At 43.3% G+C, this 24,202-nt stretch overlaps 2 protein-coding genes across 2 annotated transcripts; both read right to left on the bottom strand.

Moving 5' to 3' along the window:
* Positions 1 to 931: 931 nt before the first annotated feature.
* LOC118769972 (methylsterol monooxygenase 1-like) lies at positions 932 to 4,602 on the bottom strand. Its single transcript, XM_036517409.1, has 5 exons — positions 4,348 to 4,602; positions 3,949 to 4,097; positions 3,524 to 3,650; positions 2,906 to 3,060; positions 932 to 1,123 (listed from the first exon to the last, which is right to left on the bottom strand). The coding sequence occupies exons 1-5, from the start codon at positions 4,600 to 4,602 to the stop codon at positions 934 to 936; spliced, it is 876 nt and encodes a 291-aa protein (XP_036373302.1). The 3' UTR covers positions 932 to 933.
* A 1,346-nt stretch (positions 4,603 to 5,948) lies between these two features.
* Positions 5,949 to 23,513, bottom strand: klhl2 (kelch-like family member 2). Its single transcript, XM_036517063.1, has 15 exons — positions 23,104 to 23,513; positions 19,708 to 19,833; positions 18,907 to 19,013; positions 17,920 to 18,041; positions 14,601 to 14,763; positions 11,868 to 11,977; positions 11,196 to 11,312; positions 10,489 to 10,638; positions 10,068 to 10,185; positions 9,587 to 9,784; positions 9,130 to 9,231; positions 8,650 to 8,778; positions 8,067 to 8,207; positions 7,636 to 7,779; positions 5,949 to 7,035 (listed from the first exon to the last, which is right to left on the bottom strand). Exons 1-15 carry the CDS (start codon positions 23,169 to 23,171, stop codon positions 7,007 to 7,009), a joined length of 1,824 nt encoding a protein of 607 aa, XP_036372956.1. The 5' UTR covers positions 23,172 to 23,513; the 3' UTR covers positions 5,949 to 7,006.
* Between the last annotated feature and the right edge of the window lie 689 nt (positions 23,514 to 24,202).

Genomic DNA, 24,202 nt, shown 5'->3' with positions numbered 1-24,202 from the left:
TACTGCCAAACAATGATGCACAAGGGCAGCTTCACTTTGCATCACACTAAAATTACTCACTGAGTAACAAAGATCTGTAAGAGCCACATTACACCATATCAGATTTCATGCATGGGTTGGTACTGATCAATTTAAGATTAAGTCCACATCATATTATGAAGACATGGGTTTTGATACTTGTATGTTCACATATAAATGGTATTGTGCTTTATTTGCATGTGCTTTATTTTTTTGCATTAAGAAATTACCTGAGGATCTTCATCCTTGGAGAAACACGTTGGATGTTTTTCTTTGAATGAAAGGCACTATGGGTAATATATTTTGGAGGGAAATTATATTTAAATATGAAATGACATCTGATACGGAAAGGAAACCAGGGAATCCTCTTTCAGTTAAAGCAGATATAGGTTGTCCTCCAAAACACTTGAGAGATGCGAAACTTCACATCTTGATAAATTAAGGTCTGTAACATGTACAAACACATAACAAAAGACACCAGAGGGGCTTTATCTTGCATACACTAAAAACTGCAACTCTCAGCAACTGTAATGTGACCCAAATCCTACTCCATTTATTAAGATAACGATAATCTGCCTCAAGAGATTAATGAAGATTGCAAATGTCTGCAGAATAGTCTGAAAAATGACCAAACTTACAGTTTTTAATCTAATCAAAGCGTGCTTTGTCTTTGTATCTGAATAACAAATGCAAAGCAAGTGTTCTAAAAGTGTTCTAATTTTCAGTTTCATAATGTTTTATCCTTAATTTCACCCATACCCATGATGATGTGACAATAATGAGTAAGTTCAAATGTTCTTCAATTCAGCAGTCAAAGGTCAGAAAAGAGCCCACTGTGGTTTGACTCAGTCTCCATGTTGTGTACAGAGGAATCAGAATTCAACGGAAGCAACCTGTGTATGTTGTACTCTTTGTTCACAGCCTCTTCTTCTCTTCCTGCTGGTGTTGATAGTCTTTGTACAGCAAGTTAGTGCTGAAGATCTTGTCCCACCACGTGAAGCAGGAGGCGTAGTTCCCCTCGAAGTTCATGTGGTGGAAGTCATGGAACTGAGCTCCGGCGTAGAAGGGGATGATGTGCATGGGATTCACCGGGGGGTTGTAACCACTGGAGGGCAAGGTAAACAGATCCCATCACTAATTCACACAGCAGTCTTACTACGAACTTGAAATGGGAGCCTTGGGCTTCATGATCATCAAAATATTTGGACCTACCACGTGCTGACAACCACTCACTGATTTGAACCAATCAGTGTTTTGTTATTGAGAGAAAATGCTTTGGTTTGATTGGTTCATACTTGTGACTGACAGCACATCGTAGCCCAACCCATTATGTGGTTTACAAACCCTGGCTTTTCAGCCATTGCTCTGAACTTTTCTTATTTTGCTTTCTCACTCTGGGGTGCCACTGGTGGTCTATTTTAGTTAGTTCCTATGGCCCTGATTAAATAAGTAGAATAACTTTGCCACTTTTACTAAAGTGGCAAAGTCAAAACTTGTGGTATTCTGTATTAAGAATTCAGGCTCCAGAAAATAAAAAAAGACTGATTCATAAATATATCGGGGTCAATTTAATCTCTCCTTTGGAACTGATAACAGCAAATATTGCCAGAACTGTTCCCTTTCCTGATTGAAGCTTTTTGCTTCCCTTGAGTTTACTACCTGCTCCTTATTTCTAATGATATTTCATTTAGCTTGAACGGTTGGAAACTGGAGTACTGCATGTTAAATTGTTCAATGGACATGAAAGAAGGCATCAGACTCACAGGAACCTCAAGGGATGAAGCAAAAGTAACGGGAAACTGTTTCTCTTTCCCAAAAAAATGTAGAATTATTCAGCGTACACTATTGTGGAAATAACTGTAATTGCAAACAAGACTTCAGATAACCGTGCTCCTTTGATCTCAAGGCCCCTGTTAAATTATTTCACTTTGCAGCACAGTGTTCACATTGGATTGGGTTTGGCCCCTGAGGTGTCTAATGAAACACATATAATAGGACTTCCTGGCTGCAGCTCCATGTTTGCCTTCAGCCCCCCCACGCTCTTAAAAAATACAACTTATAAAACAGAGGAAAATGTGTCTGTTATTCACTGACAAACTATCTATGTATCCCCCAAGCATACAACATTACCATCTCAATGCTCATACCTAATGGGGCTTGAATGGGGTGCACAATTTGAAGTCTAATTATTATAGCTTGGGAAGAAATGAACAAATGCACACAGCATTGCATGCCTCTCCACATTTCTTGCAAACAGAGTTTAAGTACACACTGTTTGACTAATGCCAATGTATGTGAGGTGCTTATTTAAATCTCTCCCTGTCCTGCCAGATACCTGTCTGTCCAGCTGCAGACTGGAGCATCTTATTCAATCTTATTCATAGTGTCACAGCCAGATGTGGGACATGATGCTGGGAGGATCTGTTCATAAGTACCTCATTGCTGATTAAATCTGGAGCATTTACATGCGTGAAATTCTATCCACATGTTGAACTGTTGGTTATTATAATCTGAAAGTAAAGCACCCTGAAATGCAGGTTAAATTGGCTTCTGACTCACAAAACCCAACAGAACAAATCTGGCATTCTGCCAAAAATAGATTTAGCCAGGATAAGTTGCTGGACCTCTGTTGAAATCATATGTTGAGCTAACCACCTAATTATGTTCCACAATGTAAAAATAGACACTAATCCTGTTATGCTAACCAGCTGCGATTGAGTCGTAGTCTTGGTTGCCCAACGGGAAATTTTATTGAAATTGAAACGGGATGAATGGGAATGGGAACTGAATACCTTTTTCTGCTGTAGCCTTGCAAGAGAATTCACGTAATCACGATCAAATGATAAGTGACATTCATCCTTAATAAGTAAAAAGTTCAGGTGCATACCTGTGGATATCGATTGTTTCCAGCAAGCGGAACAGCAGCCAGATCCAGATGAGGACCAAGTGACTGCGGAAGACCATGGGCCCGATCAGGAATCCAGCTCCCAGAATGATGGTCTCCAGTGGGTGAGCATACTCTGCCTGCATCCCGAAAGGAGCCTGCCGAAAAAAAAAGAGAAAAATATAACTCCTGTCATTTCACTCAATTTCTGGAGGGCCACATGCGCCCTGGCTTTCATTCTGACCAGTTCCTCTGGTGTTAAGTGTTCCATTAGTGATAGTTTATTTAGTAGAACTCTTATTTACCTGCTGGTATACAAGGAATAGAATGGAATGATTCATGTTGACTCTGTCCATTTATTTTCATCCAGACATGGGTTACATGTGTGAAGATTTTCACAAGTAAAATACACCTGCAAACTGATGATCAAGCAAATGCTCACCGATGGCAAGACAGCGGTTACCTAGCAAGAAAGCTTGCCATACTACCATAGTCATAGTATAAATACAGATACAGTAAGGACTGCAACTGGACTGAATGAATGAATTGCCCTCTGGATTGATAGGCAACTCATCCTGTTGGGTACAGAGACAAGCAGACTGGAGATGACGTGTCACTCACAGTGAACTCATGGTGGAGCTTGTGAATGTGCTTGTAGATTCTCTTGTGATGAAGGAGTCTGTGCGTGAAGTAGAACCAGGTGTCGTCCATGGCCGCACAGCTGTAACACTGCACCACCAGGTAGGGCCTGAGAGAGAAGGAGCAGCCGTAAGTAAAACTCAGCCTAGCATCAGCATCAGCACCAGCACCAGCATGTTTTGCATCATGAAACATGCTTTATAATTCCCCTGGGTTCAAGTCCAAATACTGCATTTTTTACACAGATGTACTGTATTGGTTAAGGGTGCTTGTGAAGTACTAGACATGTAATCAGAAGTATCTGAGGTGAGGCCTAAGTCACAAGAAGAAACCATGTATAATGCAAATGTGTTTTTTTTTAAAAAAAAAAAACTATGATGAAACAAAAGTAAGCATCAAGGTGTTACCATCGAGGCATGGAGTCCCAGTCATATGGAATGCCAAAGAATTCAACAAAGTAGTATGCTCCGGAGATCAAGGGAATCTGAACGAAGAAGTGGGAAAGGACCAGCATCTTGAAGCATTTCCATTGTTTTTCCCATGTTTCTGGTTTATCCTGTAAAACACAGTGAAACTACACTTGTAAACAGCATACAAAGGAAAAACAAGCAAAGACAGAAATACATGGCCATGTATGTCATCAGTAAACAACAAAAAATTAGGCAATGTTGGGCTATGTCAAAAAGCAGCAGAAGAATTTAATGAAATGAAAGTTCATAGATCTCTGACATTACATGCTTAGATTCAATAAATGATTTAACATATATTAAAAGAATTTTTGAGTTCACTGCATGAAGAAATCCCACCTGCTGTATTTTGTATTTTCTCATGGCTGGTACAAACTGGAAAATTAGCCACGGGATACAGACAAAGAAGTAGATGAGCTCGTGGAGAATGACCGAACCCCCGCTGGCGATCTGGAATTTGGAGTAGTTGTCAAGCATGTAGTTCCAGGCATTTTTCACGGGCTCCTGTAGAGGAATCGGTGGCACTAAGGAGTCCAGATACTCTACTGCCAGGTAGGCTGAGCTCAGGATATCAGCTGTGTGGGCCAATTCCATCGCTGCACTGAGAATGCCGTTCAATCTCCTACCACCTCTACCTGTGAGAGTATAACCATGATCATTACAGTGGACTAGTAGTACTAGTAATAATAATAATAATAACACTGAATGATAAGCAACTGTCTCCACAGGGGAAGATTTGACTTTACAAACTACAGGAAAATGAAGCTAAAAGAAAATTAAAACAAGGCTATAGATGATGCTCAAAAGGTTAGATTACTTACTGAAAGTGCAAGCCTTGCTTTTCACTCTATTTCATTAACAACAGGCTTAGATGATACAGCTCAGAATGCGCAGTTGTGCATATATGTAATTCCTACATACATACAGAAAGCATGAGTCTTGCCAAATGAGTTAACTACCAAATGTGACCTTCCATAATCTGACACCACATAACTATGTTACTTACTCACCTGCAGCTTTCAGTTTGGAACCAGTTTCATTTAATCATAGAAATAATTATTTTTCTATGGTGTAGTCTGATATTGTATCCTTTTCAATTCCAATATTTTAAGAGCTACTCACCTAAGCAGAGTGAAGTCTCCACTTGTGGAGAACACCAGCATCCTATGTGAATACATGAATGGCCCCAGCAGCGATTGGCTACAGAAGTAGGAGGCTGCCGTCAATGGTCACTGCTCACGCAATCACTGGCAAGCCTTGTTGTGTGATTAAGATTTGAATGACCAACACGAGCGACACAAACTATTATAAAAGAGGCTATGACGTTGTGTTAAGAACTTAAGAAGCTAAGAATGCTGTTGTAACATTCTCATGCCATTATTTATTTGTTTTGTGGATACCTTTATCCAGACTAACAGACACATCTTACTTTGCCAATGTTACTTTTTCAAGCAACAGCATGGATACTTACTGAAGCCATTAATGTACCTTGTAAGAGAGAATATTATGTACATTACAGGTGTGTTCAATCCCATCCTCTCACTAACCCCAAAAGCTTCATCACACATCAGCCTGCAGGCATGAAAAGAGTCTGCAGAGTGTACCACTAGCCACCCCCCCCCCCCTCACCAATGTGTGATTCACCATGTTTAACAAACATATACTAATAATCCCCACATTTTAAAATATCAAACTTTTTTCTACATATTCAACAAATACCTTTAGTTTGGTTAAAGGACCATGACTCCATTTCTCAAAGGAATCATAAAAACAAACTGCAGATTCATTTAAATTCATGTTCAGATTCCTGTTCAAAAATCAAATGCAGGAGCCTTCCAATCTAAATCCAAGAAGCATATTTATTATTATTAATAACAATAAAAAACAAGTTATGAAACGGTTCATAGATCATTGCACAACATTCCTCTTTACACCGACAATAATTAGTAGTAATTAATTCCACAAAGAAAAGAGGAAAGCAAGCGAGAAAGAAAGAAAAACAGGAGCGAAAGAGGAAGGTTGGGTCATTTTTCAGGATATCCGAATGAGCACGTCACATTCAGAATTCACTCACATACAGCAGTAGTAAAAACACTAGCTACAAGTAAATGAACTTTTATGACCATGCACATATTGTTGTTTTTTTCCCCAAAATCCAGGCAAACCGGTGTTATTCTGGTATATACGCATGCCATAACATTCGCATTAGGTACGACAATGAAATGCATCAAACATGGCCGGTATTTGAAAGTAAGTACACAATATAAAAATGCAAATATATATGTAGTTAACAGCTCTGCTAATGATTTTGGCATCTCAAGTCTTGAAATGTGCTGGATCTCATCCGCATTTTTTCTCTCCTTCATAAGTGGCATTTTCGTTTTAGGCAAACCCACATACCTCATGGTTCTGACATACATTATAATTGACATTGTTTTTTTTCAGTACAGTACCATTATAACAAAGTGTACTTCGGTTGCTAGATGCTTCAATGAACATCAATGTAAAAAGGCAAAGATCAGACCCATGAAACCAGGGCCTGGCTCACTCTTCAGCAGACTGGCCCCCGTAACAGCAAATATTCTCTGATACCCTTTAATCTTGTTTCCAGTCTACACAACACTGTAGCTTGAATAATCCTCTATGCTTCCCAGCTTTCCAACACCTACTTAGCTGACCTCTCACGGATCCTGTATGGTCCCTCTAACAACTCGTCCTTGACTCGGTTACAGTTTATGCGTGTTTTTAAAACATGTTTGAACTCAGTGTCATCTCACAAGTTAAGAACATGTGTTAATGGTTGATCCCGCGTAGTGCTCTCATTAAGTGCAATCAGTCTCTTTGTCGCCCTGTCCCCCCGAAACTCCTGGAGGAAGGCGTGGCAGCCGGCCTCACACTGCCTCAGGACGAGGCAGGCTCACGAAGACGCTTCAGCCTCTGAAATTAGCCGAGCAAAGCCGAGCCCTCTTCTTCAGAACAGCAGCAAACCCCCGCCTAGTCATAAGGGCTTGTCAATGACTGTGACACCTGGCGGGAGACAAAGTGTTGGCTTTTTTTTTTTTTTTTTTGTGACGCACACACCTCTGTCTCTGTGCTTCAGTCTCTCCGGCCTCCACTGCTGTTGGCTCTGTCGGGAGGGCGGAGCCCACTGCCTTTCACCATCTATTGGCTAAAATGCACTTGCAGTATGCTCTCACTAGATGGCAATGTAACGTTTTGAATTTAATGATTTGTTTGTGGATCACAGGCACTACCAGGAGCAAAACTAGGCACTTGGTCCAAGTTTGCACACTTACACAGATGCAAGCTATGACAAAGAATACCATTAATGACAACACAGAACATCTTATTTTCTTAAATATTCCAATTTCAAATTAAACTCACATTCAGACTAAAACTGCATCACTTGCCTGTAGGAAAACAGCAGGACCAGATGCACAGTGCATGTTAATAACACTAAACATAGTTACAGATATCAATTAGTGAAGAACAAAACCTTTTGCTGAATTACTGAGGAAAAATACAATTACTAAAGAAAAGCATGAAAATAATCAGTATTAATAATCCAGAAAAAGATTCATCAGCTAATAATCAATATGGAATGGAATATGTCCCTGACGCTCTCACCTGCGTAGCTCCTGCCTGTACTCATACACGAGGGCAGAAGGGTCCACTTGTCCGAGTTGGGGTTATAAAACTCCACTGACGCCAGGTTACATGACCCATCATCTCCTCCAATCACGTACAGCAGATTCCCCACGGCACACACACCTGCAGGGCAACATCCCGATCAGAGAGTTCAAAAAATGTCTGCGGACGTCACACATAAATGCCTGTGGTAGAGGTTATAAAAGATTCAAGCAGACGAACCCAACTTACACTGACTCATACACAAATCGTTTCCTCATTTTAACTTGCACACAGAGGCACTTCAGGGTCTACAGGAGCACTGCTCTAACCCATGAAATACTTGTGCTTCGACATTCAGGAAAATAAGTACATGACCTTCGCCCTCTGACCCTGAAGAGGGAGTGCTCTGTAGGGGTGGTGCTTCTTACCGGCGTTTCTCCGGCACATGTTCATGTCCGCTACCTGCTTCCAGGTGTTGGAGGCAGGGTCGTAAACCTCGCAGCTCTTTCGCACCAGCGGCCCGTCATGTCCCCCGACGGCGTACAGCAGGCCTTTCAGCACCCCGACACCTGCGGCCGACACACACGGTCACTGTCACACGGGAGGGACACACGTGTCTCTGGCTAAAAATATTTACCCTGATTTACTTTGATAGATCTGTCCACACAGAGAGAGCCATGTTACTTTGATAGATCTGTCCACATAGAGAGAGCCATATTCTTTTTAATGATTATTTTCTCCATTAATAATGAAAAAAAATCAAGCTGCAAAGCCTCTTTTGTAATCATTTTTACACTGTTTCAGTCTGCTAGTGGCTTTGACATTAAGGTACCAAAACACTCACTATCAATGTTGCCATGAACAGTGTAGAGGAGAGGCTGGGAACATGGACTACCAGAGAAAACACCCAGCTGTATAAACGGATGATATGCTCAATGCACACTGTAAAGTTACCCTGGATAGGCGTATACACTGAGCAAGGACTGAACTGATATATGCGCAGTGACTGACCTGCCCCACTGCGCCTGGTGCTCATCTCAGCGATGTAGGCCCACTCATTGGTGCTGGGGTTGTAGGCCTCTACGGTACTGAGGCACTGGCGTGTGGCCCCGTCATACCCCCCCACAGCATACAGTATCCCTGAAACACATACCAGAGGATATGGTCACAGCACTTCCTTGGAGACCCTAAAGATGGAAGCCCAGTAATAGGTGGCAGGTGAGGATTTGAAGAAAGGTTTGAAGGAGAACTCCTGCTCATTTTGTCCCTTTCAAGTGCAAGTAACTGTAACGTGGTGAATAAAACACCTTTGAGCAGAAGCCGCTAGTCTCAGTCTGGTCGTAATGGGGTCCTGTGACTGCGGTGTCTGCAGTTCGTTCAATAAAAAAATTAAAATGACACACATTGAAAGTGCAAACACTTAAGAAATTAATTTTTATCTATAAGATACTACATATGTAAAAATGCGGTTAAACTGAAACGGCCCCTTACCGCCAACCACCCCCACGCCCACGCTGCTCCGTCGGGTGTTCATGGGCACGATGTGAAACCACTCGTTGGTCTTGGCATTGTACGCTTCCACCGTCGCCAGACCTGCCACGAGGATGAAGAAAACACCTCCTCTGTCGGACACTTCTTGGTGTGTGCTTGGTACATTACCATTTCTCTCCAGTAGAGGGAACTCTTTTTTTTCCCCAAGATACTTTTTCTTATTACACTGTTGCTGTATGTTATTAGTGTATCTTACGGTGTACTTTGCATTGGACTTGCATCTATTAACGCTCAGTAAGTCAATCCAGATAAATCAAACAAATATATAATTACAGAAAGCCCTACACTCTACAGGGTTAGGACTTCCAATTCTGTGCTGCGGTGTCCCTGAATGTGGCGAGCTGTTTTTGACACTCGTGGGCAAACAGAGCGAGAGACGAAGGCGTTGGGCAGGTACCTGTGCTCCCATCAAAGCCGCCCACAGCGTAGAGCAGCCCGTTCAGCACCGCCGACCCCAGCGTGCTGCGCCGGTCCTGCATGCTGGCCACACAGGACCACTGGTCTTTGACCGGGTCGTAGGAGTCCACCGTGCGAACTCTCAGCGACCCGTTGAACCCGCCCACGGCGTAGACGATACCTCCCATGTAGACCACGCCTGGAACACAACAGGGGGAAGTCAGACGAGGCCGTGGCCGCAGGGAGCACCGCGGAAACGCTACCGAGACACTGCGGAAACAGCATGGAGGCAAACGGAGCTCACAGAGGTACCATGCAGTGAGAAAGCTGATGACTGCTCAGCAAAACTCCTCAGTCTCGGTAACTCTTCAGGCCACTGTGCAGGCCTGCTCTAACAGCACTACAGCTTCTCTCTCTGTGAGCCCACACCTTGTTGCAGGAGGGTAACAAAGTGCAGGAGGGGACTGGAAGAGGGAGAGAACCTGCTCTGCATCTCCTGGAGGGAAGCTCGGCCACCTGGTACCAGCGCTCCTCCTCGAAGTCGTAGCACTCCACGCTGCGGATGGCCTTGGGGGCCTGGCCTCCTACCACCATCATCACCTGAGAACACACACCGCACACCTGTGCACACCTGCTCTACTTGGCAAAGGCGCAAACGCTACAGAGATGTTCAGAGGTGTTGAAAAATGTGTCATTAACATTACGTTGTTCGTATGCACAGTAGGTGCCAATGTGAGCAGCTTACATACGGCATCTTTTCAAATGACATGCCCTTACATGAGTGTGAAACACACAGGATATGGAGCTACCAGCCAGCGTTAGGTTGCTAACCCTTCACCGCCACACTAAAGCACAGCTCCATTTATCGTATTAAGGTGTGTCTGGGGAGCGTGCTGGCTCTACCTTGGGGAGGCTGACGGGTGTTCTCATCCTCGTCCGGACGGTCTTCATCAGGGACCGCTGGTCGACAGGCAACAGGTGGTACTTCATTGCTTCAATGAGGTAATCTTTACATGCACTGCTGTTCTTCACCAGAGTTTCCTCCTCCACACGCTTAGAAGAACACAGCACTCACACTCAGTGAAACACTACACATATCACCAAGCCACCCTACAGTTACCATCTTTTATTAAAGCAGCAGGACAGACTGGACACTTAATGGAGCTTGAATTTAATAAACAAAGTTCCCTGGAACCACTGAGTAGTAGAAAATGAAACCCAGCGAAGGCATATGGTTGGCCGCCCCAAGCAAAGACTAAGCAGATGCCTCTCATGAGGCATCTTTCTAAACGCTTCAGATGTCCAACCAGCTCGGCCTTTATTATTTTTTGGCATTTTCCATTAGTATTTCTTAACATCAGACTAGGCAGATTATTTTCCCTTATGCTGAGAATCAAGGCAATTCTACTTTATCTCCCGAAAACCTGTGAACCTCGAGTAAAGGGAGGCGAGATATGTGCCTTGCAAGTCATACATTCCAAATATTAATTAGAGCTCATTTTATGCCTCTTATTTTACTCGCAGTAACGCCACAATATTCAGTTTTGCAGGACTGAGCACATGATCACGATTCATGCATCAGTGGTCAGATCTCTCGCACACAGGCACACCTGAACCAGGTACTCCCGGGAGAGCAGGGGCAGGCGCACGTGCTCCATGAGGTGGGCCATGTGCTCCTGGCGCACGTCCTTATCGTGGGTCACCCAGGCGATCACCGCCTCGAACACCTGCGGGCGAGCACAGCGGGAAAGCAATGCCTCAAACACTCATCGCAGCAACGGGCGCAACAGCTTGTCTCCATTACCCGGAGGGCTGCTCCACTGAGGCTGGCGAGAGGGGCTGCCCACGACCGGTCCAAAGCAAACAACAACTGGGAAAGAAGTCAAGTGGCCTGATTTCTCCAAGTGTGACCATACACACGTGTAAACCGATAGGCTCTGTCGAGAAACGGAGTCCAAACAGTGGAAGGAGACAGCTGAAGCGCTGCTGTTAGGGTAAGGATTGCGAAATGTGTCGGTCCAGCAGGAGCTCTCTGGTGTAGGCTGAAACCCTGACAAACACTGCTGCCGCTGTGCTGGCAACCTGCCAATTGTAACCGGACATTAATGTATGGGAGAATCCTCTGGTGTACCCTGATTTTTCATGTTGATACCATTTTCTAAACATTTTCTACCATGTTGTGAAAAGTGAGATTAAATTAAATGAAAGAAACGCTATGGGTTATTGTTCATGTCCGTGCACAGTGGGGAGGGTCCATGTGAGAGAGGCGGAGCGCTGCGTACCTTCTCTTCGGACGGGATGGTGAGCTGGTCGCTGGCGATGAGGCTGCACACCTGCTCCATGCCCAGGTTAAGGAACTCCTCGCTCTGAACCACCTCTGAGAAGTGCTGCTCTGTAGAGCAAAGAGACAGAGAGAGAGAGAGAGAGAGAGAGAGAAAGAGGCATCAGAGCATATCTGTGCACAACCAGCTGGCCATACCAGAGAAGGCCTCTCTGCTTCTGTGTGCTCTTAGCCCCAGCTGAGTTATATTACCGTACCATTACCGCAGACCTCCTTATCAAAGCCAATGAACACATTTAGCATTTCGCACATTGCTTGAACAGCTGGAGATTTTCTCCTACCACTTTTCAAACCTACTGTCACTGAGCAGATATGCATGCTTGTATTAATCATTAAGTGTGATCAACCAAATTAAAAACTGATAATATAAAAAAAAAAATCACAGGGTGCTATGTAAAATCCTGCAAAATCATATTCCTACACTCTAGATTCAAGCTGAACAATGAGAAGCAGCAAGTGTCTTTTCATGTTAATAATTAAGACATAACTCAGCCATGCTGTGCAAGGAACGCAAACAGAAAAGCATTCATTGCTAAATGTGGTAACCAGATGCTCCTTTTTTAAGTGCTTCTGTGTGAGATGAAATGAGCAACATTCTCAATTTATGTGAACAGTGCTATTATCCTCTGAACACACAGTGCTACAGTACAATTCCTATCATAAAGGGAATCAATTGCCACTTACAGACTCTGAGGGAAGGGTGTCACGAAACATGAGCTAAACTACTTGAACAAAACAACACTCTCAGGAGCCACTGTACAAGATGGAAAATTCCCGGCATTCTTAAGGTGGCAAAACACTCTGTTATTCCCCATGAGGACAACAGGATAAATTGATTTCTTTGTGTATTCTTCATGTACCGGTAATCTTTAATATTAAGCAAAACGGAGTCAGTGATGAGTGCCATTTCTCCCCTCACACTTTGTTAGAAGTACGCCTCTAGAGATACGCCTCAAAATACAAATCAAGCATCAGAGTGTCGCAGAGTCATTAAACTCATCTATCACTGTGCACTGCAACTGAACACGGAGAGGTCAGAGACTGCTGTGCTCACACGGGCATGCACGTATGCACGGGAGCCTCTGAACGGGCCTTACGCTATGGAACCAAGCGGACTACAGTCACATATACAGTGAGCGGCAGAGTGGGATTTTCACAGGAACACAGAAACTGACTGCCGTCCAACAGCAGCAGATACAAAAGCCAGGGACAGGCATCGGCACATTCTAAACCGCGGCCGTCGGCGGGGGGAGCCGGTTGCCAGGGAAACCTTTAGACGGCAACTGCTCGTTAGCGGCATCCTGCTATTACGGAGATGCTGAGCATATCAGAGCATTTTTGTGCATCCGCAGAATCGGAGCAACTTCTCATGTGAGCCAGCTGTTTTCCACTCAGGGGGCTGTGACCCCACTTGGGGCTATCCACTTCAAGAGGGGGAAAAGAAAGAAGGCGTATCCATTTTTAAAAAGGAACGAAACACTTGAAGATCACACAAATACAGTTTTTTTTAAACATCACCATTTTTGGATACAGAAAAACATTTGATCATTTCAATACGAAATCACCGCTACAATATTTAACCTTTAACACAGCCTAGATTGCAATTATTTTTATACTCTAATGTGTCACACCATCTTCGTTATTTTTAGCTCAAGAGAGTTTAAATTGGAAAACGTGGAATGGATGTGTCAACTTGGGTGAAAGCTTTCAGCGCCGAACATCAGGAGCAATCTGCAGTTTCCGACAGAGTCACTCATCAGTCACTCACTTCTATTTTTAATATTCCCATTTACGGGAGGGAGCTATATACAGCAACAACGGACACGTCGCACCAAAACATGCCGCGTCCCTGTTAAGGCCGCTGGCTGTGGCAGCAACAGTCACGACGCCACCTCATTCTCCATGCAAACCGGATACGCTGGGATGATGCAACCGAGCAACCACGCGAAACGGCATGACCTGCGCTGACCATGTGATTAAGCAGCGATAAGTTCAGTCACGCCCATTCGCTGTGCTTTATTCGTGCCTCTACTGCTATATGAACTTCCTTTGTGGAGACGCATACACACCCTCAGCCACATTAATTCCCCAGCCTCACTTCCACTTAGACTAGGCTTACTCTCTGGCTGTAATGTCTCCTGGCCTAGAGCTGCCCCTAACACTGCCCAGCCTGCTCACTTACCTTTGCCTGTGATAGAGTCCTATGCCCTTGCCAAGCTTCTTACTGACCGTGTGTTTTGCGTTTTACTTCACCTGTGACTATGACTTTCGGAATGATGCTAATCTTGGGCATTGCTACAGAGCTTTTCGGCACTCCTCCCTGTGTATACACCGTGCCAGTATGGTTTAGCTGCTGGCAACTAAAACCAGAAAGCTGCAGGTTTGAAACCGGGGTGTTGTGTCCTTGGGCAAGGACAATTAAGGTGAACTGCCTTTGTAAATAATTCCTTTTCTTGCAGAGTCTGTTAGATAAGGGCGCCTCCTTTGAATACAAATAAAATAAAAATACTCAACATTCTCTTACACTCTGACCTCACCTGTTCTTTGTCAATGTTTGGCATGCGTTTAATATTCTTTCCTGCTGCAAAGGTCCCTGCACAATCACCCCCCAGACACAGCGGCCTACTTCCATAATCGAGCCGTGGACCTTGGCGGTGTCTTTTAGCGCACTCGCCTGCGAACGTGTTGGCCTGGGTGAGCAGCTGGCTGCAGGCGTGCATGTCGGCGAAGGCGCGGATGCCCAGGCAGTTGGTGGGGTGGAGCTGGGAGCCCAGGAACTCACAGCAGGCCTGCTTCACATCCTGGAGCTGGAGTAGGCCTGCAGCCGGGAGCAGGACCTGAGAATGCAGAGACACACACAGACACTGGGTGGGTAAGCAGTATGACAAAGTATAAAGCAGCTGACATGAACTCTTAGTGAGACAACCACACAAAAGCAAAGGCTCGCTTACACTAACCCACAAGGTGTACTGACTGAAAACAGACCATACCAAAACCAATGAAATTTACAGCAGTCCATCTGTACCATTTCAACAATAATTTGCTGGTACAGATCACAGATATTTCAATGTTACCAATACGGTGATACATGGCATATTGCTGCAAGTGGGAAAAAAAAAGATAATGAATACTCCCTGTTTCGGGTACAACGGCAATGAAAAGCGTAGCACTGGAGATGTGAGCCGAATACAATGCCCAGAATCAAATGAAAGGAGATTTAATATATTCACTCACACGTCTCTTTGTGTGACAGATCTTGCCACCCACACACACAGAAAAGCACAGACACACACAAGACGTGGTTCCTGGACGTGGGATTTGAATTTTTTCAGCAGCAAACGTGGGAGGGAAGGGCCAGGCACTGAGGGGCCAAGGGCACCACTCCTGTCCTTTTCCCAATCTCCAGGGAGGTCACAAGAACACCGCTTCAAAGAAAACTATTAGCTGTGAGAACACAAACCAACCAGACCCCTTAAAGATAGCACATACGGTTTTTCTGGTTGTTACTAAAACAAAAGGAAGGTGTTCTTTTGGATGTAAAACGCATTTATAAATATTCCTGGCAAAACCTGTCTTCTCGCTGTGTGCTAGGTATGGCAAACTGAACAATTTTCATCAATACTTTTAATTTTTTTTCAAATAAAACTTCTAATTAGTTCTAGCTGTAGTCTGATTTATGTAATAAACAGCTATTGTTAAGCTAAAGAAACGGTCCCAGCTATCTCTGCTGCCTGCGCACCTCTGAGGCCGTGTCCAGTCTCACCGCAGCAGCTGTCTCCAGAGCTGATGCCTTTACATTATAACTCCGGGGCCACGTCTGTTGCCAAGCTACCAGCAGGAGGGGGGTTAAATTAATCATACACTACAGCACCTCTAATCTGCTTATACTCAAGGAGATTCGAGCTCTTTGATCAAACCTGCCCCACGTGTCTCTGTACTAAATTTAGGATTGTATTCCCATTGTTCCCCCCTCTCTAGTCTCCTTAATCACTGTCTGGTAGGAGCTCTCTGGGGAGCGGCACTGGTGCTGGGCTTAGCAGTACCAGGGGGTGTCTCTCTACTGCAGGTCTCACTGCCTCAGGTTGCACACGCTCTCTTCTAATGGACAAACTCCCATAATGCACCACTGTGGAGCACTTGCATTGCTCTGAAGCCACAGATGCACACAGAGAAGATCGCCTTCCGAAGCGTACACACGACCGGCATGCCCAAATTTCACCCTTGAGAAGAGGTACTAAATCTCTCCCTCTAGCTTAATTACCGACAGCGAAGTACATTTGCTCTAAGAGAGATCTCCTCAACATTACATCCATTCAACCGTTTGCTGTTACTCTAGTGGCTGGATGAAGCATTAGGTCGGTTTTAACACAGAATACAGCTATGAAAAAATAAACTGGCAGACCACAATAATTTCGACAGTGAATGGACAGAATAATTAGTTACTCAGACGACTGAATCAATCATATTCACTCATGAGTTAAATACTTGATATAATGATTTAAATACTTTGCAGTTAAACGCAGTCTGGAATATCTGAGCATTTGCTCAAATGAGTAAGCCCTCAGTTAATCATATATTGACAAGATATGACGGCAAATGGCCCCGTGCTTCATCGCGAGCAGAAGAGCGTGTGCCACAACTCAAACAGCAAACATTTCCATACCACCCACTGCAGCGTGGTCAAATCCATACCATCTGTCTCCCAAATGCAGCAGGGGAAGTGGGCTGCTTGGTGGTTTGGATTACAGCTTTGATTTCAAGCCTGCATTCCTTACAAACAAGTAAAGGCGAACAGTCTTTACTCATCTGCTTCATTGTACTTTCTCTTGCTTAAAGCTCATATCAGAAAATCCACACAGCTGTAGAGCATAATCTCAATGCTCTGCAGAATATGGTAAGAGATCTATTCAATCAAAGTGCAAGGTGGCTTGGACAATAGTTTCAGTACATACTGGGCTTAAGGAATTTACATTATTTACCCATCATTTATTCACTTATGCTTATAATAAACCACAAATGTCCCCCAAAATTATAACATAAAGTCACACTGCCTTACATTTTGAGCTCAGGTTAAACATTTGTGCTGGATCAATGTAGTTATGCACAATAAGAAAAACTGTTGATACAAACAGAGTACCCTATAATAGTAAAGATGAAGACGCAAATCAAAAATTATTTTATCTTATTATTATCTTATTTTTTCAGAGCACTGAGCAACAGTACCGCCCAAGATTGAACAAAAAATGGTCAAGAATTTCTTAATAAAAAAAAAGACATTCAATAAAGCAATAATTACCGTCAGTGGGCCAAAATCACCTTACTGAAGAGGTGGCTTAGTATCAGCATTGCAGCACAGCATGCAACCATGTGCATATTTTTTTCTTCCCCTCCCAAACCGAAGCAGTTATTCCCATTACAATTTATGAGGACCTGTTACTGCGGTTGCCATGGAAACACAGGAGACAAAGCAACTGCAGGGTAGCGAATCAGAGCGGGAAAAGGAACGCAGGGTAGACTTTCTGCTCTGCGGCTGTGTCCTCCTCCACCACACCGTTACACACACAGCTTTACGCTCAAGACGACCAGCACTTACATCGGTGTACTCTCATAAAGGAGCAAGTGGAGCTGTTTGCTCTCATACTGATACTTATACTGATACTGATAGCAGCGTTTTGCATTAATAAACAATACATCAATAAGCATGTCCATTTCCAGTGGAGACTGACAATAATTTACATTGATTTGGGGTTCTCTAAAAACCTTGGAATCAAAGAGCCCAACAGACATGTTTATCTGAATGCAACAAGCAAGACGGGAGGCAAGTATAAGGCAGATTTGTACATGCTAGCGGTGTCCAACCACTCCGTTTCCCTGGGTTTAGTCTCCTCATAGGACCACCTCCTGACTGAAGCAGTGTGGGATTAGATGACACAGCCGACAGACGTTCTCTGTCTGCGTTCACGAGGGTGACGAGGCCGGGGAGTGACAGTTACCTGCACGTTCTCCTCGGTGACCTGGATCTCGGCGGTGTAGACGTAGTCGATGAGGGTCCCCAGAGTCCAGCCGTCCATCTCTTTGATCCTGACACGCTTCGCTCTGCTTTCGCTCATCTCCCCTGCGCACGGACGACACGCAAAAAAAAAAAAAGAAAAAGGAAAAGAAAAACAACACGTGAACACTAGGGAAGCATGCAGACTCATCCAATGTTACTGCAGGCAGGCAAATCGCTAATCACTTAACTGTAGCCAAGCAACACCGCAGGCCATGTGAGCAGTTATGCCACTTTATTTTGCTCTGTACATGCAAACGCGTGCAGGTAGAGGAGCAGTCTCACGCAGAAACGCAAAACGTTGGCTGAGTATTCAAAGGACGGCAGTCAAATGTGGCTCCCTTTTGAGCAGGGTCAACCCGGCTGAAACAATGGGCTGAGATACTGCAAGTAAATCTCTCTGCTAAAGTATAACCCAGTACACTCAATTGTTTTACATTACATTCATTAGTTGTTTAGTTTGACCCAGCACACTCAACTCTTTATCCCATACACTCATCTGTTCTGTCCATTTTGTGATGAACACTATGCTACAGTCCAAGAGGGACACTGTGTTTTTCAATTGATGAATAAAGCTGATGAACACAGTCAGAATGCCAGATGAACGGTCAGATTACATTATTACATTATTGTCATTTAGCAGACGCTCCTATCCAGAGTGACTTACATATGTTACAATTTTTACATTATTCATTTATACAGCCAGATATTTACTGAGACAATTCTGAGTTAGGTTCCTCACCCAAGGGTACAGCAGCAGTATCTCAGCTGGGAATTGAACCAGCAACCTTTCAGGTATGAGCCCTGCTCCTTACCACTGTGCTACACTGCCTCCCCGGTCAGACGAACAGAATAAAAACAGTCACTGAAACGCAGGCATGGGGACTCTGGGCCACGCAGGTGTGCGGGGCAGGTCACTCAGGCAGCACACCTGTAAACATGGCGTGGAAGTAGGGACTCCCGGCCGCCAGCACCACCCTGTGAGCAGCGATCTCCACGTCCTCCGCCACGATCGTCACATCACACAGCAGGTTCTGACTGTAAAGACAGGAGAAGCCGTTACCCTGAAAAAATACACTCTCAGCATAGCAAAATCATAAAAAGACATGCTATTGTGATGCAGAATTTCTTAACCATAATGCTGTAAGTTCCAATCCTTGGTGCTGTACTGCAATTATACCCCTTGAGAGAAATGCTTCACCTGAATTCTTCAGGCAAATATGCTCCCCTACAATATACACAACATACCTTACATATCACAGGAGATAAGAACCACACAGAATGAAACAAATAATTACAATCACATATTTTATTACAGATATTCCATTACAGAACTCTGAAACTGCCGTGGCGGTAGTTTGTGTATGTCCTACCAATTAGTAGGGCTATTGTGACAACTATCTAACTCTATCCAACCTGCTGAAATGATTGCTACATCTACATACTCCACACAAAGACCTGCAGCGTTTAAACAGGCTATTCATAGGCTGTGTTGAAAGGCCTCAGTCGCTAAGAGACAGACACCAAACTCAGCTGCAAGGAACTCTCCGGGAACTGTTTGGGGACACTCTATCTTTCCTCAATTTTTAACTTCACTGCAGAAGCCACAACAGGGAATGTTAACCTCTGACCCTGGTACGCAGTCAGAAAGGTCTGCGAAAAGGTCTGAGAGCAGAGAGGCGGCCCAGCCCAGGAGGAGCGGGGAAGAGCGGCCACGCGCAGCCCCCCTTACCTGCGCAGCTCGTTCATGACCTTGAAGGCCTTCTTCATGTGACGCGGGTTGACGGTGACGGGGCACTGCTTTTCCGATACGTCGTCCTTCAGGTCATGAGGTTTGTGCTGGCACAGCTTGGTGCATCTGTGAAGAGGCGAAGGCAACTCTGAGCGCCGTGGCAGGAACACGGCCGTGAAAAACCACTTCAGTCACAAACGGAAAGCATTTTATTGCTGCTGCTGCTGTTGTTGTTTTGTTTTACTTCTTCAGAGAGTTGGAGAGAGTCAACATTACATTATTGCAAACTTTAAGCACAAGTTGAACTATGTTAAAAAAAAGGTTCCTCATGATTCAATTAATTGGAGGATGAGCAGAGTAATTACTGTGCAGCTGTTCTAGCCACAGCAAAACAACCAAATCATATTCAATAGTTACAGGGTTTATCTTTTTTTTAAAACAGATAATGCCTTCGGTGAAATGGTACCATGCTCCATATTGGTGCCTACAGCACTATCAGTTGTTAGTGGTTCTTGACACTTCACTTTGTCTTCTTTTTTCCAAGTCACTAAAATGAAGTGCATTTGTCAAAATGGCAGACATAGCAAATGACAAGACCAGAGGTGGGTGTGGACCTTGTTGATTCACTTAGATTCACTTAGTGAATATACTTATCCATGGTGACTTACACCACTTACATTACGCAATTTATCCACATACGCACATTGAGTGAAGCCATGCTGTGGAAGCATCTTCCCCTATACTACAAAACTGCTTACATTTTCATTTACATTACATTACATGTTCTGTGCCACATGACAGTGGAGTTTAAGACTGGAACTCGAGCTGAAATATTGGCCAATTTGTCCAACATGTTCACTGTCACAATCATTGATAACCATCTGTTACATAACATATTCCATACCTCAACAAGTTAGTTAAAAGTGAATACATACTGTTGTGCAAAAAAGGTTAAACGAAGGAGAAACAAATAAGCCAAATGAAGTCACTGGACATATGGAGACATTGTGTCAAATAGCATCTTCTCTGATTTCATATACATTTCATATACTGACAAGCTCCAGCCACATACTTTATGTTATACCCACTAAAACTCAGCTAAAATCTCACGCAACTTCACAGTACTAATGTCTGTTCATTCACATTAAAAGCCACTCTGCCCTACTAAGCCAACACTAATTTCAACCCTGAATGAAAACATTATTTTATATTTTAGTCCGTCTACTCTTAACAGTAGTCATACAGTGTCACTCTGACTCCCATGAAACAAAATCAACCACAAATATGCCAAAGATGCTGCATCTTATGACTTCCAAACCCAAATTCAAATAACTTCAGAAACAATGCACCAGACAGTAAACTGAACTGATATGTTCTAACTGCATCTAACATTTAAATTATTATTGAAAAAAAAAAAATCACACTGGCAACTTTAGTAAAACCATAATGCACACACACACGTCACAGGACATGACAGACAAGGTAGGGCTACTAATGAATAATCTGGATAACTGCTCCCATTGAGTGTCACACTACAAACAGACAAAACAAGGCTACAACCAAACCACTCCCTACAGCTCTTACAAAAAAGGCCATAGTAAAACTTAGATGAAAAGTGTGACATTTACAATCATTATGATTTTATCACTATAGAAAGATGGAGAACTTGGTGGGACAGATGTGCCCACTTCAGGACCTGCTGTCAAAACCCTTCCTGGACCTATGATCCCTTTCTGAGAATGTGTTGCCAGGTTACACATCTTGCAGGGGCATAGTGATCAATTCTGACAAATTCCACACTCAATGACTTGTATGGGGAAGAAGAAAAGGAGATATCATTGGTGGAAACTGAAGCTTCGCCAGTAGTGAAAATGAATCAGTGGGTTTGAGTGTCACTGCAGAGACATTCACCTAAGCAGGCAAACATAAATCTGTGAATCCAATGAATCCACAATTAATCCTGTGCTGTTGGTCTACTTTCAGGGGTCTAATCTGGTTGGTCAGCCACACATGCCAAATAGAGGGATTTGCCTCTACTAACAGCACTCATTAAATAAAACATATGGCTGGCACTCAGGCACCGCACTAACAGCAAAACACCAACCAATTAAGGGTGAATCTCTCTAAAACAGTTTTGTCTTGATGTTAATACACACATAAACTTAGAATGTAGTGTTGTGTGGCTAAATAAATGAATTGAACACTTTAAGGGGAAAAATGTCCATCTGTTGAGGCAAACGTTAACATCAGGGCATATTACACCTCTTGCATTACATTTGGTAAAATGCTTTATTTACAAAAGAACTGCAGATGCTTCTAGAACATAGACTGTAAAGACAGTGTTTTAAATTCCGTTTTCTGGCAAATACAAAGCTAAGGTGGTGAGTGATGACTGTTTGTGTGCCTCTCTAAGCACCCCAGGTCTTTTGACATCGTTGGACGGTAACTAAAGCATCATTCAATTAAGGCAAAGTCTCATATGTGCATTCATTAGAACGCCAAGCAACACTGACCTGCGGGGAAAAAAAGGTACACTGGGTTTCACTCGAGGCGGTGGTACAGGGTGTTTTGTTCATAAAAAGGGTCAATTTTTTTCTGAGAATTTTGGTCACGTCTTTTGCCTGTTGATTGTACCTTGCCATAATGTTCACCTTGATATCGTGTTGTGGTCTGACAGCAACAGCACGACCGTGGGTCCAAAGGTAGCTACTCCGTTTGTCTGATGATAGAGAGTGAAGACACAGAAGCGCCATGTGTTTTGATGGGCAAACATTTCATTAGAAATGTAGCCATCACCACATGTGTAAATGAGTGACCAAATAGTCCAATTATAAGTTTTTATCTACAGCGACAAACTGTATTTTTTATCTACAGTTATCTAGAAAACAGTTTCCTAAGTTCTTGACGTCAAAGGCAACTACACTTTCCATTCTTTTTTACTGTCAGCCCTAGTGATGACAAAATATTAACAACAAACACTTCATCATCTAACTGATAACAAACACCGCGACCAATACCTAGGGATTGTTACAGTTTATCAAAAACATAGCTAGCAATAGCCTGCTAAATGCTGACATGCTAAGTATTTACCTTAACCAGTAATGCTGCACATCTTTTGGCTAGTTAGGCAAGGAAAGGTGCAAACTAGCTCAAGTGCTGACTGGAAAGGTAACATACACGGTGCGCAAAGCAAATGCTGCCCACAGTAAGACAAGTAGCTAGGTAACCTTGCCAAGGCCAAAGGTTCGCATAAGGCAAGTAAACTTAGCAATGCCACGGCTATCTACAGTGCTGTGATCCCCAACATTACTGTATCCACCTAGCTAATACACACAGTATACACACCAAGACTTATTGCCCAATACCAAAACATTCACCATCACGCCATTCGCTTACATCGGATGTATCTCCATTGTGTCGCCTCTTTTCAGAACGTGGGAACTGAACGCAGCGGCTTGCACCATTCCATCTCAGAACAGGGTCTTTTTTAAATAAAGAAATGTACACCCAAGTTTTTGTGCCGATGAAACTGGTTCCAATCCATTTCGCCAGCCGCCTCCTAATTCTGCTTCATTGTCGAGTACGGTGACTAGTATTGGTGTGTCATTCAATCTGTTCTGAAATCAACGTTCAGCATGCGTGTTTTTTCTTCCTGGTGGTATTTCGTTTTCGAGCAATGCAGCTGCTACAGTATCACTATATTTCACAAATAAATATGCCAACCGAATTGGGTATATTTCTTTTCCAGATGCAGACGGAGATCGGCTCGGTGAGCTACGCTACCTGTTATTTTTTTTTTTCTTTGATTGAAATTTATAAACAAGGATACAACTGCAAAGACGTTCTTTCGGCAGTGCGGACACACGAGGAGAAAGCAGTAGCTCCCTCTGCTTGTGGAAGACTACTGCCAACTTTTCGATAACCAGTATGCTTACTGACAAAACAACAAAAGAGTATATTTACGTCATCTAAAAAAATAAGCAAGGCTTTTACTGATACTTTTTCTGATAAGTAACGGATAAAACCTGTTTGAGCTGATAGGCAGCACCATTGTGATTAAAATATTAACAGTAATCATGCAAAATCAAATTGGTATAATTTAAAATCTGAAATAGTGTTGACCAAAAAGAAGACTCAGATGAGTAAAACCTATTCGAGAAGAAAACGAAAGCATTTCATGCGTCACTAGCACAAAGATGCGTGAATATGATAGACCTTCTTTCACCCGCGTGGCCAGGATGCAATCTAAAAGATTGTCAGTGAATGACTGTATAATCATTTCGGTACGCCACAGTTTAGAAGTTCACCTTGCACTACTCTACCGATAACCACCCCAACACTACCATCGCGCTACCTCATACCGGTTTATTCTGTCTTTACTTCGAAGCTGTTATAACATCTGAAATTACATATCAAAATGAGAAGTTGATGTTGTGTAATAGTACAGCAATAACACTACTACTACTACTACTAACAATAATAATAATAATAATAA

Source organism: Megalops cyprinoides, chromosome 22 (assembly GCF_013368585.1).
Source record: "Megalops cyprinoides isolate fMegCyp1 chromosome 22, fMegCyp1.pri, whole genome shotgun sequence".
NCBI lineage: Eukaryota > Metazoa > Chordata > Actinopteri > Elopiformes > Megalopidae > Megalops > Megalops cyprinoides.
This window is presented reverse-complemented; position numbering and strand designations above follow the sequence as displayed.